Source organism: Phyllobates terribilis, unplaced genomic scaffold (assembly GCF_046119375.1).
Source record: "Phyllobates terribilis strain yellow unplaced genomic scaffold, ASM4611937v1 Scaffold_1__5_contigs__length_1240528914, whole genome shotgun sequence".
NCBI lineage: Eukaryota > Metazoa > Chordata > Amphibia > Anura > Dendrobatidae > Phyllobates > Phyllobates terribilis.
In genome coordinates this window covers 438,463,092-438,479,254 of record NW_027362761.1, presented here as the reverse complement: position 1 = coordinate 438,479,254, position 16,163 = coordinate 438,463,092, and the positions used below count along the sequence as shown (strand labels likewise).

Below are 16,163 nucleotides of genomic sequence, written 5' to 3'. Positions count from 1 at the left end.
GTAGCTGTCAATCAAAGTGCAGAGGCGTGATTGTAGCACGCTTACTATAGTGAATGTTGACAGTAGCGGCTCCCCGCACTGCCCCAATAACTAGAAGCGAGCAGCTGCAGGGAGAATGTAACTTTGTCTTCTCCCTGTAGCTGCTGCTCCAGTAAGCCGGTTACGCAAGGTTTAAATGCTATGTACATGCAGAATACCATTATATCTGCAGGTGAATAGTGTATCTCGAAGTGACAGGTTCCCTTTATTGTTGTCTATTATTTGCTGATGAAAGTAGAAATGAGAAGTTCACCTTTCATCAACCGATAATAGATAACCTTGTAAAAAGTATTCCAGCCAGAGAGCTGCAGGTAGTGAGAGAGATTCCCAGCCTCAGCCTAATTGCTGCTATTTAAACCTTGTGTTTTAGTAACTGTGTAAGAAAGTCATCAGTGAAGTTGTATGTCAGACGTTTCTATATAGCGGTCCAAGATGGGACCACAATGCACTGACTGGCCGGCGCGTACATGACCACTTTATAGAAGTATATGAAGCTGTAACGCTCAGATCAGGAGACCCACCGACCAGTCAGTGCATTGCGGCCCGATCTCGGACCGATTTATACAGACGACTGAATGCACCCTAAATATTTATATGTCACAGTGTGTATATGTGTCTATAACTGTGTCCAATTATGTGTACCACACTGTGTATATACAATGTTTAGTTAGATGATATATTCTAAAGTACTATCCAAATAAATGCCAGGACTTGGAGCATCATCAGATTCCTTTCCCTATCATAATAGGTAGATTTGTGAGTACAATTTTTCCTCCAGGGTACTATATATAAATCACAAAATTACGCTATAATAACATTTATATTATTTATTTAACAACCAATCATTATATTTATTTTATTTTATAAAAACAGATTCAGAACCCATTAAAATAAATAGTTGGTTGCATAATTTGATTTAGACTTAAATAACAGAAAACAACTACTTTTATTATTCACCAACATGCCATTTACAAAAGAAGAAAATAAATATTCATATGTTTGCTATACAGATTCATCCCATTAATCTTGTCATCAGGCCAGCACATCGATGTGTTCTGAGTGATCTAGTCCAGCTTAAAACTCATCTTGTGTCATGTAGCAAAAGAAAGACGTTTCCTGCGTAATTTCGTCCATTATTTCAGTTCTGCAGTGAGAAGAAATAGTAACCAAGTTCCTTTACATTCTGGTCTCTTCTAATGGCCGACTCATGAAATCCTGAATTGCTTGATGCAAGGGTAGCCACTTGTTTATTGATATCTTCAGAGCTGTAATCCAGCTGGTAAAATAATAATTTACATTATTGCTATAGAAGAAGACAAGATGACATGTAACAGTTTATGAATTAAACTACAGGTTGGCTGTCTTTTCGATACATACATTTTCAGACAAGAGTAAACATAAATAAAAGGAGGCACTAAAGCAAGTTCTCTTACACCACATCACTCGAGGGTCTGGAACACGTTGCCTCCTGTTCCTCCCATGCCTTGCTAGTTTTCACATCTATCGTTTGATTCTGCTGTGGTATCTGTCTATTGGAGGGACCTTGTGCAGGTTCACCATGCTGACTTAGAGACCTGAATGATCGAACCTCAGCTGTGCCTACAGACATGGCCAAAAATTCTGAAACAGACACAAATTTTGGTTTTCACAAACTTTGCAGCTTCATTTAGATTTTTAGTGGAATATTTCAATGGTCACTGAAGTAAAATTATAAACATTTTATAAGTTTTTACATTTTTATTGACAAATGCATCAAGTTTATGCAAAGACTCAATATTTACACTGTTGACCCTTATTTTTCAAAACTTTTGCAATGCGCCATGGCTGCTGGATCAGCTTGTGGACCATGTACTGGCTGATTGCAACCCATTCTTGCATAATTAGTGCAGAATAATTACAGATGTCCCAAACAGTCTGAAGGGGACTTCATCAAAGAAAATAACTTTACTGAAAACAAGGATTATCTGAAACAAGGATTATCCAGAGATCCAGAGAAGAAAAGGTCAGCACTACCATGAATCTTATGTCATGCCAACAGTACAGCATCCTGAGAACATTCATGTGTGGGGTTATGTTTCTTCCAAGGAAGTGGGATCACTCACAATTTTGCCTAAGAACACTGCGATGAATAATGAATGGTATCTAAACATCCTCTAAGAGCAACTTCTTCCAATGATCCAGAAGCAATTTGGTGATGAACAATGTTTTCTGCAGCATGATGAAGACCATCTCATAAGGTAAAAGTGACAACTAAGTGGCTCGGTGAGGAAAATATTGACATTTTGGCTCCATGGTCCGGAAACTCCCCAGACCTAAACCCCATTGAGAACCTGTGATCAATCCTCAAAACAAAAACAAAGAAATTGTGATAAACTCTGTGAGGAGCTGCCCACTTAAAGACTAAGAGACTTTTCCAGCACGGAGCACCGTTTCCGTCGATATTATTATTTTGTTTCATTACAGATTTGCTGGCTGTGTTTTATTAATGTTCTGGTTGCTCTCCAGTTTAGGTACACTAATTTTACTTGTAAAGTGTCCAGCATTCCAGTAATCTCATCAGTATCTCAGGAGCCTTAAACCATTGTGTAAACAGTGAATAAGCCCATTGTGAGAGTGTTGATTTTAGACACAGTGGAGCTGTCACCACAGGGAGTCTTACATGCAGTCTCAGGTGAAGGCCCCTGGAACATTCTTCATTGTTTGAGGTGAAAAGTAAATGCTTAAGGCGGAGGGTGTCATCACTCTGACCTATGAGGGGGCTTAGCCCAGAGAGGGAGAATGACATGTCTTAGTGACGAGTTGGTGGAAGGACGCCGAAGGGAGAGGATCTATAGCTGTGGACATGGAGCTGATGGGTGGCTTATGGATTGTGGGAGATCAGTTACCGACTAAGCTGGATAAACGTGCTACAGTTGTGGATATGTCGTTTGGATTTAAACTTTCTTAAAGGACTGTTGCTACTGGATACCTGTGCTTCAATCGTTTTGTCTGTCGTCTGGAGGATCGTGGACTGTGGCTACAGACTATACTGGCTGGAGATACGAAATCTGTGGACCAACCAAAAGTTGGTAGACAGTGAGTATGGCCTGATACAAAGTCAGTGGAACTACTGATCCCAGTACTTGGGAACTTGAGGACTGAGAGAACTGTATTTTGGCCATTTACCTGGAATTGCTGTATTACCATGGATGTGATTAATAAAATATTGTTGCATCGGTAACCTCCCTAGGTGATTACTTACAACCCACAACCTCAGATCTTCACCAACTCCAAGCGATGGTTAGGCAAGAATGGTTTGCCATCAGTCAAGATTTTTTTTCAAGAAACGGATATCCAGCTGCCAGGGCGAATTGCAGTAGACTTTAAAAATAAGGGTTAACACTGTAAATATTGAGTCTTTGTATAAACTTGACGTATTTGTCAATAAAAGTTGAAATACTTATGAAATGTTTAAGTAACCATAGAAACATCTGATTAAAAGATCTAAAAACACTGAAGCAGCAAACATTATGAAAAACAAAATTTGTGTCAGTCTCAAAACTTTTTGGCACGTCCATGAACCCCGAACACTGCTGCGTGGGACTTCTTCTATGCTATGTACATCCTTGATTGGAAGTGAATATCTAACTTTAGATTACCAATTTTTAGGTACAAAATTTTGTGCTGCTTAATTTCTTGCTTCTAATTTCAGTAGCTGTTTATTTCTTGATAGCAATAGAATTTAGTTTTTTTTCTGACACAAAGCTCCAAGTCCCAAATTTAGTTAGCCCCTAAACTTCTTCTACTAATAATATTCAAAGATGGAAATAAAGTGCTTTTCTGGAGATGCCTACAAAATGTGTGATTCCATTATGTATTCCAGCTTAATTGGCGTATTAATTATTTTGGGCTGCTGTGAGAAACTGTTAAAGCAGATGTTTAATATTTTGGAGTCAGATTTGCTCTACTATGAATCCAAACAGCAAGAATATTAGGACTTTTGGCTAATGGTATGTTCACACTGGATTTTCTGTTGCATTCTTCTGGATATACCATCCACAGTGTATTACAGTATATTTTACCAAATCACATTCACGCAATTACTAAGAAAAAACAGCACAGAAATTGACCAGTGGTGCAGATTTTAAAGGGTTATTGCCTTTCAGAAAGTTCGGATCTTTGGGTAGTTTGTTATTAAAAAAAATAAAAAAAAACACTTTACTCACCCTCTCTGGATCTGCTACTCCCAGTATCGGATATTGGCTGCAACTGTGACAGCCAATCAGGGAGGTCTGCGGCTGTGAGTGGGGCGTTCTGTCTACACGGGAAAGACGCTAAGCTCAATGATTGGCTGCCGCACTGTCAAGGTGACATCAGCGCGGCAGCTGTGGAAAGTCAGTGCTTGACCTGCGGAGGGTTAGTAAAACAAAATTTGTTTCTTCAGAGAAAACTGCCCCTGACAACCTGAATTTTCTAAAAGCGGACAACTCCTTTAAATCTTCAGGCTGTCAATAGTAGCTGAGAATTTTCAGAGTGGATTTCATCCATTGCAAAGCATATCTGCATCAAAATCCATGTAAAATCTCCTAGAACTTATTTCAAAATCTGTAATTTTTTCTTCCACTGGGACTACATCACGTAGGTATTAATGAATACAGTGAGCTCAAATTATGAGCTTGCTGTATTCATAATGGGAGCACTTTCTTTGCCTTTCCCCACCTTTCGTCATTGATTGACATGCTGCGGTGTATACTTTGACGTATTCCTGCCCATGATGCCCATGAATCAACATTGAAGTTAGACAAGACAATCCTCTTAAATCGGGTCTTGTCCAATGTAGACTGATAAATCCACTGTATTCTGTGATAGGAGCGGACCTGTCTCCAAACCACAATGCGCCCACAATCAAAACCGTGTAATTTGGTGACAGATTTGCTTTAATGGCTGCAGCTGGTGTATGCCACTCACCGTTTGTTCTCCGCTGCGTTTCCTGCGCTGAGATAAAATGTCTTAAACTCTTCAGACGGGGGTCTTAGTTCTATAATGCAGCGACGGGAGTTCAATGATTGCTCGCTGACCGTATATCCTTGCAGATAGATGCCACCTTTAAATTAGAAGGGGAGAATCAACGACAAGAATTAAATGATGCCTATGGAATAGATGGCGTAGAGAAATCCTGTGCCACTACCTGTGAGCTATTGTATAAAGACTAATAACAATATACAGTCAAGGCTGAAAGTGTTGGCACCCTTGTAATTGTTCCAGAAAATGAAGTATTTCTCCCAGAAAATTATTTAATTGTTTGAGTGTAATACAAAGTGAGTATCTGGCGATACCTCTAAATTACGCAGGTTCGGTGTGTGGATGATGAATCCTGGGATCCTAGTAAAAGGCTGGGGGCAGAAGAGAAAGAATCTGTAGATCGGCAAGAGTAAGAAGGGAGCTTTTGTGTAAGAATCAGGCTGTAGAGGGTCATCTGAGGCTGGCACACAGAGCTCTCTAGGGTTTTAAGGACATTAATGAGGAAAAGCAGACAACTTTCTATGCAAAATAAAATGCCCTATCACCTGGCTCCAAAGTGTAAAAAGTAGCTTGCATACCAGTATCATCTTCCCACCCTGCTCAACATCTTATGCACAACAGCTAGAACATCTTGGGTCGTACAGCCAACACTTCATGTCTTTTCTTGCTACAACATTCATTAAAAGATAAGCATTACCAAGAGCGCTTTTTGAGCGAATGCTGGAGTAGAAATACAAGCAGCCATCCTTCAGGATACAGTAATGCTCTATCCAAGTGTCCTTGTTTCTGTCCATCTGATGCAGGAGACCTAAACATTCTGGGTTCTTGATTGCGAGAGGAGGAAGGGAAATATTGTGCATGGTGACGTCAACCCACACGTGGTTCTGTAAAAGTGATGAAAGGAAACAGTGACAACATGTTGAATAAAATATTATTTTCTTGCCCTCTCTATAGACCATTAGGTTGTTTCTTTGTGTGTTTATTTTTTTACAAAATCTTAAATAGAATCTACACCTCTGAAAGTCTGATATCCATGGGTGTAACTAGTGACTCGTTATGAATAACTCCAATATTCTAACCTTCCCACTTAACATAAATCGATGTAAAACTTAAAGGGTCCTGCTTTCTTTGGGACAGATTTTTTAATGTTATTGTTGTCACAATCTAACACGACAAACCAAACAGCTGATTGAGGAGGCCATGACATTTGGCAAAATCTGCGCCTTTTATTGTATACCAGTGATAGCTCCATACGTGTTGAAGTGGCTGTCCCTGGAATTGCAACTCAGTCCCATTAATTTGAGAGGTACTGAGCTTCAGAGGGCTACAGTAGTAGACATAGTCACTACAACATATATGGAGTTGTTCTTGGCTGGAGTGCCACAGGTCCTTCAATCAATTGACTGGTGTGGTGCCAGGAGTTGGTCCCCAAGAGATCCTAAAAATAGGTCATCAACCTGAACCCCAGTAAGCATGAAATAGAGTGTCATGGGTGTGTCAGAAGTGACAGACAGTCGCCCAGCAGTTGGTTGCAGGAGATCTCTTCGTTTGGCATTACAGACACCTTCTTAGAAGCTGTCTCTCTAGGACCCAGCAGCTACCTTCCTCTTGCTAATTAACATCCTGGCCTGGGTGTATAAATATCTGCTGTTTGCTAGAGGGAGGTGCCGGTGATACTCATATGACCCCTGGTGAAGGCTTGGAGAACGTGCATTACTTCTTCCTCTCTGGTGCTAAGAGGACGTGTGTTCATCTCTTTGAAGTCGACTAAAGCTAAGCTATCTTCCCTTGTTTGTTCCCCCTTGTCGTCTTTAGTTGTCAGTGGGGATTGACTAGCGCTCATCCCCTCCCTTCCCTAGCCAGGGCCAATCGCCAGGGAAAGACAGGGCGAGGTTCCTGTGCAGCGATTGGTGTGGAACCAATATTGGGACGTTAGGGGAGACAGGGTGATTATAAGGTCAGCCTAGGAGGTCTCCACTACCACCTTTCTCTAGAGTCTGGGCCCCCTTTTCCCCCTTCCCTTCGTGTTGCACTTAGTCTTTCCTACACCTTGCGTGACATAGAGATGGTTTCCCTCATTACAAACAGATGTTGTATTGTTTTATTCTGAAATGCTGTGGTATTTCAGAATAAAACATAGTTTAAAGCGTAAGCATAATTTTAAATTTTATTTTATAATCAATAGTACACATGAAATTTGCTGCTTTCTCCTCCTGGACTGATCTTTCATTATAAATTCAGGGGTAAAGGCTAAAAAATCTGTATTTAGTGAAGACAGATTTTTCCATTACTGAGATAGAGGATGACTACAGATGAACGGATCAGGAAAGATTTGTCGGTTCACGCAAATTTTCCTGGGAAATTTGATTAACAGAGAAGTTATTCTCTGCAAATGTAATGTCCCTGATTATACTCTGGGGTCTTTGCAAACCCCAGAGCTTAATAAACATAAGATTTAAATAATAAATACAATCCTTATACTCACCTTACCACTCAGCTCTCCAGCCCCTTCATTGCTCTCAGTCAGCCGTCTGGTCCTCACCGCATCTTCTGATCTTCACCACAAGTGCTGAAATCCCCAGGTCTCTCACGTTAGGCTGGGGCTTCCGGCTCTGATAAGGGTTCTGTGCAAGCATGCTAAATGTCAACAAACATCATGACGTCACAACATGTCGTGATCTTGCATGTGCATACGCAGAACCCTCCCATAAGAGCCGGAAGTCCAGGCTCAGTGTGTGAGGCCTGGGGATAACAGCGCTCGCTGCGAAGATCAGCAGATGCGACGAGGACTGGATAGGTGATTGTGAGGAACAGAGGGGCTGGAGAGATGAGCGATAAGGTGAGTTTAAAAAAAATATTTTTTTTACTTTTTAACCTTTTGATGTCCCTTTTCGATTCAGAAAAATGACGGCCAACAGCCACTGTTCTGGCAGTGCAAATATATGTAGAGTTCAAGTAGAATTCAATTTCAACATATTTGCTCATCTCTAGACATAACAGTTAGTATTTTTATAATTCTATGGAGAGGGGAGAAATGAGGAGCTAGAGACAAACGCATACATTTTGCTGCAAGTTCTCTTGCCATCTTCTAGCTCAATATTGGAAAAATCTATATTCATTACAGACAGATTTTTGAGAATGAATGAAACAGATTTCTTTAATAAGATATGTTACAAATTTTCTTATTTTCATGTGCACTATTGATCTCTGAAAAAAAATAAAGAAACTAAAGAAAGAAATAAAGAAATAAAACGATGGTTAAGATTTAAATATGAGCCAGGATCAAGGAGAAGAGTCGTTTGGCAGCCTCCTCTGGCTTCTCCCAGGCTTGCACAGCTTGATTGTCAGGTCTCTTGCTATTTGTATATGGAGACACCTTGACTTAAATATCAAGTTTTAGACCGTCCCTCTACAGTTTCCTCATTTAACAACAGTGGGTATTGTTTTGTAGTTTGCAAGGTGAAACACATATTTGGTCATGGTATGGTAGCTATGTTTAATAGAAAAACATAGGGAGCGGTCACCACCCACACAGTATGTAAAAATAGGTGATACAACCCCATATAGCAAACTAAGCACTTATAACACAGAAAAAATAAGAGGCAGCTATATAGAATGGGTCCAGCACATTGACTAAAAATGTATTTAGTTTATTAAGTAAACCAAATAATTCACTAAACACAGAAAATACCATTAAAATATTGAATACTTAATACAAGACCCAAAAAATCCCACAAAAATACCACGTAAGGTGGCAAACCCCCTAGCATAGAAAATATAATGTATTACATATCATATAAAGTGCCAAAGTGCAAAAAAGAATCTGTGCAATGCATGATAATCCAAAGTAGTAAAGTAACCAAAGTATATCAATAAATAATACAGCAATAGATTACAAAATATTTGAATAAATAAAAATATTACCAAATGAATACTACAAAAACAAGGAGGGATGCCAAAGGAGAATAAGGGGGTATTGTGACAATATTTTGTCCTGGTATGAAGGTATTAGTCATGATATGATAGTGATGTTTGATCATCGCATAACACTTTTCAGTCACTGTATGAAAGTAATATTTGGTCATGGTGTGGAAATATTTTTCAGTCACTGTATGATGAGAGGATTATGGAATGACATTAATTCAGTCATGTTATAACTGTGTGACAAGGTAGTGGTATTCACCAAGATATCATTGAAGGTATAATAATAAGGCTTTAACATACAGTAGTATAGCACTATTATTTATTTGTGGTATGGTGGTAGTATTTAATCATACAACAGAAGTATTATTGAGTTACTGTTGTAAAGTATTATTTGGCCATATGAGTATGATATAGAATAGAATATTTGATCATGATATATCATGATGGGAAAACTATTTGGTGACAGAGCTAACATGGGACACATGGGGTGAAATATTGGGCTGCCATGTGAATTGTTACATTTTAGCTCACTGGGAGACCACAAATACCCTTGCACAACACTGCCCTTTTCCCCAAGGTTTCATAACTTTTAATAGTCTGGTATTGCCCTGATTTTAAGTCTTATAAACCCAATAAAATAACAGTATGGCGTTTCAATAAAGCATTTATGTTTTTGGTGGTCTTTTTCTGTAATAAATCCAAGCACTACCTGTTATATCCCTTGGAAAAATTGGGGGTCACTGCTGTAAATCAGACTTGTTTCAAAGGAAAACATAGATCCTCTCATTCATATGACCGGCAGCTTGATTTCCCCATCGGATCATACATTTAGGCCCTGGTCCCACTATCAGTATTTGGTCAGTATTTGGTCAGTATTTTTTCTCAGGAGTAGGAGACAAAACCAGGAGTGGGTGATAAATGCAGAATTGGTGACTTGTTTCTATTATACCTTTTCTCTGATTGTTCCTCACCTGTTTTTGGCTCCCACTCCTGAGAAAAAATACTGACCAAATACTGATAGTGGGGCCGTGGCCTTATAGTATTTCTCTGGATCATTTTGTTTCTTACCTGATTAAGGGGATGTATTGCTTTATCCATAGCTTCCAGCCACCTAGAACATGAGATACATGATGAGACCTCTCATTAGATGCATCTGCTGTATAGTGCCATAACATGATGTACAATATAAAGCTAAATGTGGATTCAATATAACTTTTGATTGGTTGAGTTTGAACTTTCTGTTACTTCTTAGCCAGTCTTGTAAATTATATTTCTATATACATCTCTAGAATAAAGTATGGGATTCTTGACATTGTTAGTACAAGTTGGGGAACCTGCAATAAATATCTACCTTTTCATCTCTTGGTTGGATGTGGCACAAAAATAGAATATCCGGTTTCCAGATTGTGGGACACATCTAAAGACAAATGGTTTCCCCAGCGTAGTATCAATGCCAATTTCAGAGCCTTCTAATTTGGTCACCTCAAGTGGACGGCATTTTCCTTCATCCTGCATTGGAATAAGAATTAATACGCTGTCATTTTGAAGTAAAATGACAAACATCATGTGGTATTTTAACACCTTTTTTTTCCGTTCCTCAGTGTATGTGCTGATGATCCAACCTATCTTTGTGTTGCGTGACATCAAATCTCAGAAAGGTCACGTGACAAAAACATTTGTGCGACCTGTCTGTGACTTGCTATCGGCAACTATTTTAGAGCTCTGATTTTGTCACTGACAGCTTGGGGCCCCTGTGCAAGAAATGTGTCTGTGCCCCCATCCCTGCCCGGCACACCGGTTATAATGAGGACAATCTGGCCACGGGACCCCCGGAGCCTCAGGCTTCGAGCAATAGGCTAGATTTTCCTCACTATTACTGCCCTGACAACTAGAGAGTCAGTTATGTTGGTGGATAGGACACTGCAAGACGTGGCTGACACTCTAGTTGGCACATGACAGCAAGTGTGCAAAGCGCATCCTCGTTCCTCGTGGTTATGTGATTACTGCTGGAACCAGCAGAGCCCAACCATGTAGATATCATATTAACTTGTATATCTGGTATCCATACCATCTGGTAGCATACAACAAATAAAAGTATGGAATAATGTAGTAGACTGCACGAGTCCATACAATGGTATCCTGTAAAAGACGTACTTAAAACATTTACTTTTTTTTTTATTGTGCAGGCAACTGTTTAACCTATGCATCATGGTGTACACGCTGAACAAAGGCCAAAAAAAATCAAGTTATGCCCAATCCCAATGATATGGATAACTTACTGATTGTTGGGGGACTGACCACTGGGCCCCCCAGCGATCCTAAGAGCAGGACTCTGCAGCTCAGCCATCAATGGATTGAAAGTGCGCAAGCTTGACTTCTGCTCTATTCATTGTCTATGGAACTGAAGGAAATAGCTGAGCACAGCACTCAGCAGCTCTATAGAATAGAGCAGAGGCCAAGCATGCACAACTCTGCTCCATTCAGGACAAGACTACAAAGTCCTGTTCTCGTAATATTTGGGGGACCCAGCAGTCGAATCCCCAGTAATCAGCAAGTTGTCCCCGATCCTATGGATCAGGATAACTTGATTATTTCATGGATAATCCTTTAAAGAGCCAGGTTGATTCTCCTATTCTTTAAAAATTACAGTATCATACATGAACCAAAAAAAAATATGTTCATACAGACACACACACAGTGGCTTGCGAAAGTATTCACCCCACTTGGCTTTTTACCTATTTTGTTACATTACAACCTGTGTTTAAATATTTTTGTAATCCGATTTATGTGTGATGCATCAGTACTAAATAGTCTAAGTTGGTGAAGTGAGAAAAATATAGGCATAAATTAAATGTATGGGATCAAATAACTAAGAATTGGCATGTGTATATGTATTCACCCCTTTTGAGATGAAGCCCCTAAAAATTTCTGGTGCAAGCAATTACCTTCATAAGTCACATGCTTAGGGAAAGGAAGTCCGCCTGTGTGCAATCTAAGTGTCACATGGTCTGTCAGTATATACACACCTTTTCTGGAAGGCCACACAGGCAGCAACACTGTTAAGCAAAAGGCACCACTAATCAAACAACACCATGAAGACCAAGGAGATCTCCAAACAAGTCAGGGACAAAGTTGTTGAGAAATACAAGTCAGGGTTGGGTTATAAAAAAATCTCCCAATTTCTGATGATCCCCCGGAGCACCATCAAATAGAAAGAACATGGTACCACAACAAACCTACCAAGAGAGGGCCGCCCACCAAAACTCTCAGCCCGGTAAGGAGGGCATTAATTAGAGAGGCAGCACAGATACCAAAGGTAACCCAGAAGGAGCTGTAGAGACTGGAGTATCTGTCCATATGACAACAATAAGCCTTACAGTTTGCCAAAAGGCAAGTGGGAAACTCCCCAAATATATGGAGGAAGGTGCTGTGGTCAGATGAGACCAAAATTTTACTTTTTGGCCACTAAGGTAAACTCTATGTCTGGCAACAAACCAACACAGCTCATCACCCCAAGAACACCATCCCCATGGTGAAACATGGTGGCAGCATCATTCTGTATGGATGTTTCTCTACAGCAAGGACAGGGAAAATGGTCCGATTCGCGGGTAAGATAGATGGTGCGAAACATAGGGATATTCTTGAGCAAAACCTGTTTCAGCCTGTCAGTGATTTTGGACTGGGACGGAGGTTCACCTTCCAACAAGACAATGACCCAAAGCATACTGCTAAAACAACACTCGAGAGGTTTAACTGGAAACGTCTAAATGTTTTGGAGTGGCCTAATCAAAGCCCAGACCTTAATCCAATTGAGAATCTGTGGTCAGACTTGAAGATTGCTGTTCATCAGAGGAAACCATCTAGCTTGAAGGAGCTGGAGTAGCCTTGAGGAATGGGGAAAAAGCCCAGTGGCAAGATGTGGAACGCTCATAGAGACTTATCCAAAGCGACATGCAGCTGTCATTGCCTCTAAATGAGGCTCTACAAAGTACTGACTTTATGGGGTGAATATTTATGCACACTAAAGTTTTCAATTATTTTGTCCCATTTGTTATTTGCTTCACAAAAAAAGAAAACCAAATGTTCACAGTTGTAGGCATGTTCCTTACATGAACTGATGCAAACCCTCAAAAAAACATTGAAATTCCAGGTTGTGGCAAAACATGAAAAATACCACTATGGGCAATATGCCCCTGCCTGCAAGGGCCCCCTCCATCTCCGGACGCCTCTGCAAGTGCACCGGTGGTATGTCCGCCCCTGGATTCTGCAGTAAATAAAACAGCCAAGTTGCAGACAAGTTACATGTCGAGTGCGATTGGCACTGAAGCTTATGGCAAGTGTGTCGCTTACAACTTGCAACCAGCGACAGAAAATTCAATTTAACACATTTAGATTTGTGTCGTAGTATATTGTAGGTTGCAGTAACACACCATAGGAAATCAATACATTTAATGTTGCAATGTGTTGCTGCGATTTCAGTGTCGCGCCACACGTCACCCTGTAACCTTAGCCTATATCTCACACAATGAGAAACCTGTTCTAAGCTATTGTGGGGCATGTTTTTCTTTCTCCAGTGTGTTGCCTGCTTATGATTGGTTAGCATCATACAGAAAGAAGAAGTTCATGTCCCAGTGAAAACTAACTGATAACACCCACTTTGACTTAATAAAAGTTAACTCATTAGGTGGCAAATACTTTGCTAATATCTTTGCAATGGAGAGGCGAAAAAAAATTATCCTGGTTTGTAGTCGCTATTACATTGTGTAGCCAGTTCAACATCAAAACTTGGTGAAAGGTTCTTTTTAAGTGACGGTGAATATGAATTGGCATGATTCACATACAGATGAGGCAATGCAAAGTTCAACTGTGTATGTGGTAGAGGCAAAAGAGAAAACTCAGGACATACTGTAGGCACTTTCAGAGATAGAACTTTACTGAAACATATGATGCGGCAGTAGTGGGAGAAATGATGGGAGCTGCCTCCAATCTTTTTGTGTCTTTGGATGAGGCAATTGCTGTTCTTCCTAGTGAACTCACTGCTCGGTGCCTGTAATTCTGGATGAATTAAAGAAAAATAGCATTTACAGCGCGCTGTTTCTCTGACATGTAATGAATGGTTCCTTTTAAAAATTGTACAGTTAGACATCTTCTTTTATTCGTAGATAAAAAGTAATGAACAATCACAGCAAACCAGGTTTCGAATAAAAGAAGAAGTCTAACTGCACAATTCTCAATAGGAACCATTCATTACCTGTCGAAGAGACAGTGAGCTCTAAATCCTAATATTTTTCTTTAACTCAATGCAAAGTTCAATGGTCTTATGGCACCATGATGTCTATCCACAGTTATTCTCTAATTTAAGGAAGCCTAGAGTCAGTGACTCCTTGATTGGCCCTCTCTGCAGTGTTAACGCTCCTCAGATGCCAGGAGCATGGACACTTTATGGACACTTTCTGTTGTGGGCAAATCTGCTCATCTTAGCTGGGACCCTTCTAGTAAAGCCCAATCACCTTTTTCTCTTACCACTAGCACACACTTCACTGGCCCTCGCCGTATAAGTCTGTAATGGCAATTGGGCATGCTCCTTTGCTTAAGATCGGTCCAATGGACTAACATATCTTCATCATTGTTGCTCTGGTAGATGAATCTATATCTCTCGTGAGCATCAATTACTTCACGTTTTAAACAAACAGCTTGGATACTCATCTCTGGCAGCTTGGATACCAACATTGCCTTGAGTACGGGTTTGCACTGTTCTGCCCTACCGAAGGGTTCTTCTCATTTAACAGTTGCTGTTCACTCACTCTCTGTAGTCCTTGGGGACCAGAAATTTCCTGACAAGATGTAGAACATGATCCAAGTTTGTCCAATGGTGGGCAATCATTACTCTTCTTTTAGGAAGCCCATAATATATTTGCAATTGTCCCAAGAAATACTCCCTGACTCTCACTGTTTTGACTATCTGACAAGCCTGGCTGTGGCTGTCACAAACTTCACCCAAGTACTTGCAACAAGGTTGTTGCTCCCTCATTATGAGTGTAACAGAATATAACTCAGACTGGCCAAATACTTTAGTTGTTCAACTCAGCAATATAGTTCAAATACTTCTCAGTTTAATCTTCTTATAGATATGCACACAGGACAAGACACCAATGGGATACCCAATAATTTACTGAAATCTTTTCAGGTGGAAAAAGAAAAATAAAGAACAAAAATATTGTGGTCACATAAATATGCATATCATTAAACTAATATTTTGTATGAAGTACCCTTTAAATTTATGACAGCATTCAGTCTTTTTGGGTAGGAGTATCAGCATGACACATCTAAAATTGGCAAACTTTGCCCATTCTTCATTGTAGTAGTGCTCAAAAGCTGTCAGATTGGAGGGCATTTCCTGTGTACAGTGCCCTCTTCAGGTCAACTCACAGACTTTCAATTAGGTTCAGCTCTGGGCTTTGAAAACTCCAAAACTTTGATCTTCTTTTGGAGATGACATTCTTTTGTTGATTTGGACTTATGCTTAGGTTCCTTGTACTGAAAGATGAAATTCCTCTTCATCTTCAGCTTTTTAGCAAAGACCTGAAGGTTTTGTTGCAAAATTTACTGATATTTGGAATTGTTCATAATTCCATCCACCTTGACTAAAGCCCCAGTTCCGAAAAAAAGCAGCCCCAAAGACTAATACTGCCTCCTCTATGATCCACTGTGGTTATGGTCTCATTAGACCATAACAGCTTTTCCCACATCCTTTTAGAAGACTTGATATAGGTTTTGTCAAAACATAGCCAGACTTGGATTTTCTTTGTAAGGAAGGCTTCCATAATGCCACCCTACCACACAGGCCAGACATGGAGTACACAACCAGTACTTGCCAGAAATTTCTGCCGCTCCTTTGACTTTGCTGTAGGCCTCTTGGAAGCCTCCTGGACCAATTTTCGTCTTGTCTTTTCAACAATTTTTAAGGGACGTCCAATTTTAGGTATTGTCACTGTTGTGCCAAATTGAAGCCACTTCTTGATAATAGTCTTCACAGTGTTCCATGATATATCCAATGCTTTTGAAATTATTTTTAACTTTTTTCTAACTGAAACTTTCAGCAATTAGATCCCTTTGCTTTGTTGCAAACTGTTTACAGACCATGGCTTTTGCTGTAAAATACAGCTAAGAAAATGTCAGAAAAATCTTACCAGAGCAGG

The 16,163-nt window shown here is 40.0% G+C and overlaps 2 protein-coding genes across 2 annotated transcripts in view; both read right to left on the bottom strand.

Annotated features, from left to right (window-relative positions):
- Positions 1-851: 851 nt before the first annotated feature.
- On the bottom strand, positions 852-5,921 carry LOC141167679 (cytohesin-4-like). Its single transcript, XM_073655015.1, has 3 exons — positions 5,738-5,921; positions 4,987-5,122; positions 852-1,315 (listed from the first exon to the last, which is right to left on the bottom strand). Exons 1-3 carry the CDS (start codon positions 5,898-5,900, stop codon positions 1,216-1,218), a joined length of 399 nt encoding a protein of 132 aa, XP_073511116.1. The 5' UTR covers positions 5,901-5,921; the 3' UTR covers positions 852-1,215.
- Positions 5,922-7,361: 1,440 nt separating this feature from the next.
- LOC141267224 (uncharacterized) overlaps positions 7,362-16,163 on the bottom strand; it is a 60,264-nt gene continuing 51,462 nt past the window's right edge. The window contains exons 6-8 of the mRNA XM_073680237.1: positions 10,316-10,473; positions 10,033-10,075; positions 7,362-7,478 (exon numbers count right to left, since the gene is read on the bottom strand). Coding sequence (XP_073536338.1) covers positions 7,362-7,478; positions 10,033-10,075; positions 10,316-10,473 — 318 coding nt within the window. The remainder of the gene's footprint in view (positions 7,479-10,032; positions 10,076-10,315; positions 10,474-16,163) is intronic.

Excerpts from the sequence above, each read along its gene's own strand:
- LOC141167679 (XM_073655015.1), bottom strand. The coding sequence starts at position 5,900 with ATGCACAATATTTCCCTTCCTCCTCTCGCAATCAAGAACCCAGAATGT. Across the intron at positions 5,123-5,737 it reads TCGCTCAAAAAGCGCTCTTG|GTGGCATCTATCTGCAAGGA; the intron begins GTAATGCTTATC and ends TCTAATTTAAAG. Across the intron at positions 1,316-4,986 it reads AACGCAGCGGAGAACAAACG|CTGGATTACAGCTCTGAAGA; the intron begins GTGAGTGGCATA and ends TTATTTTACCAG.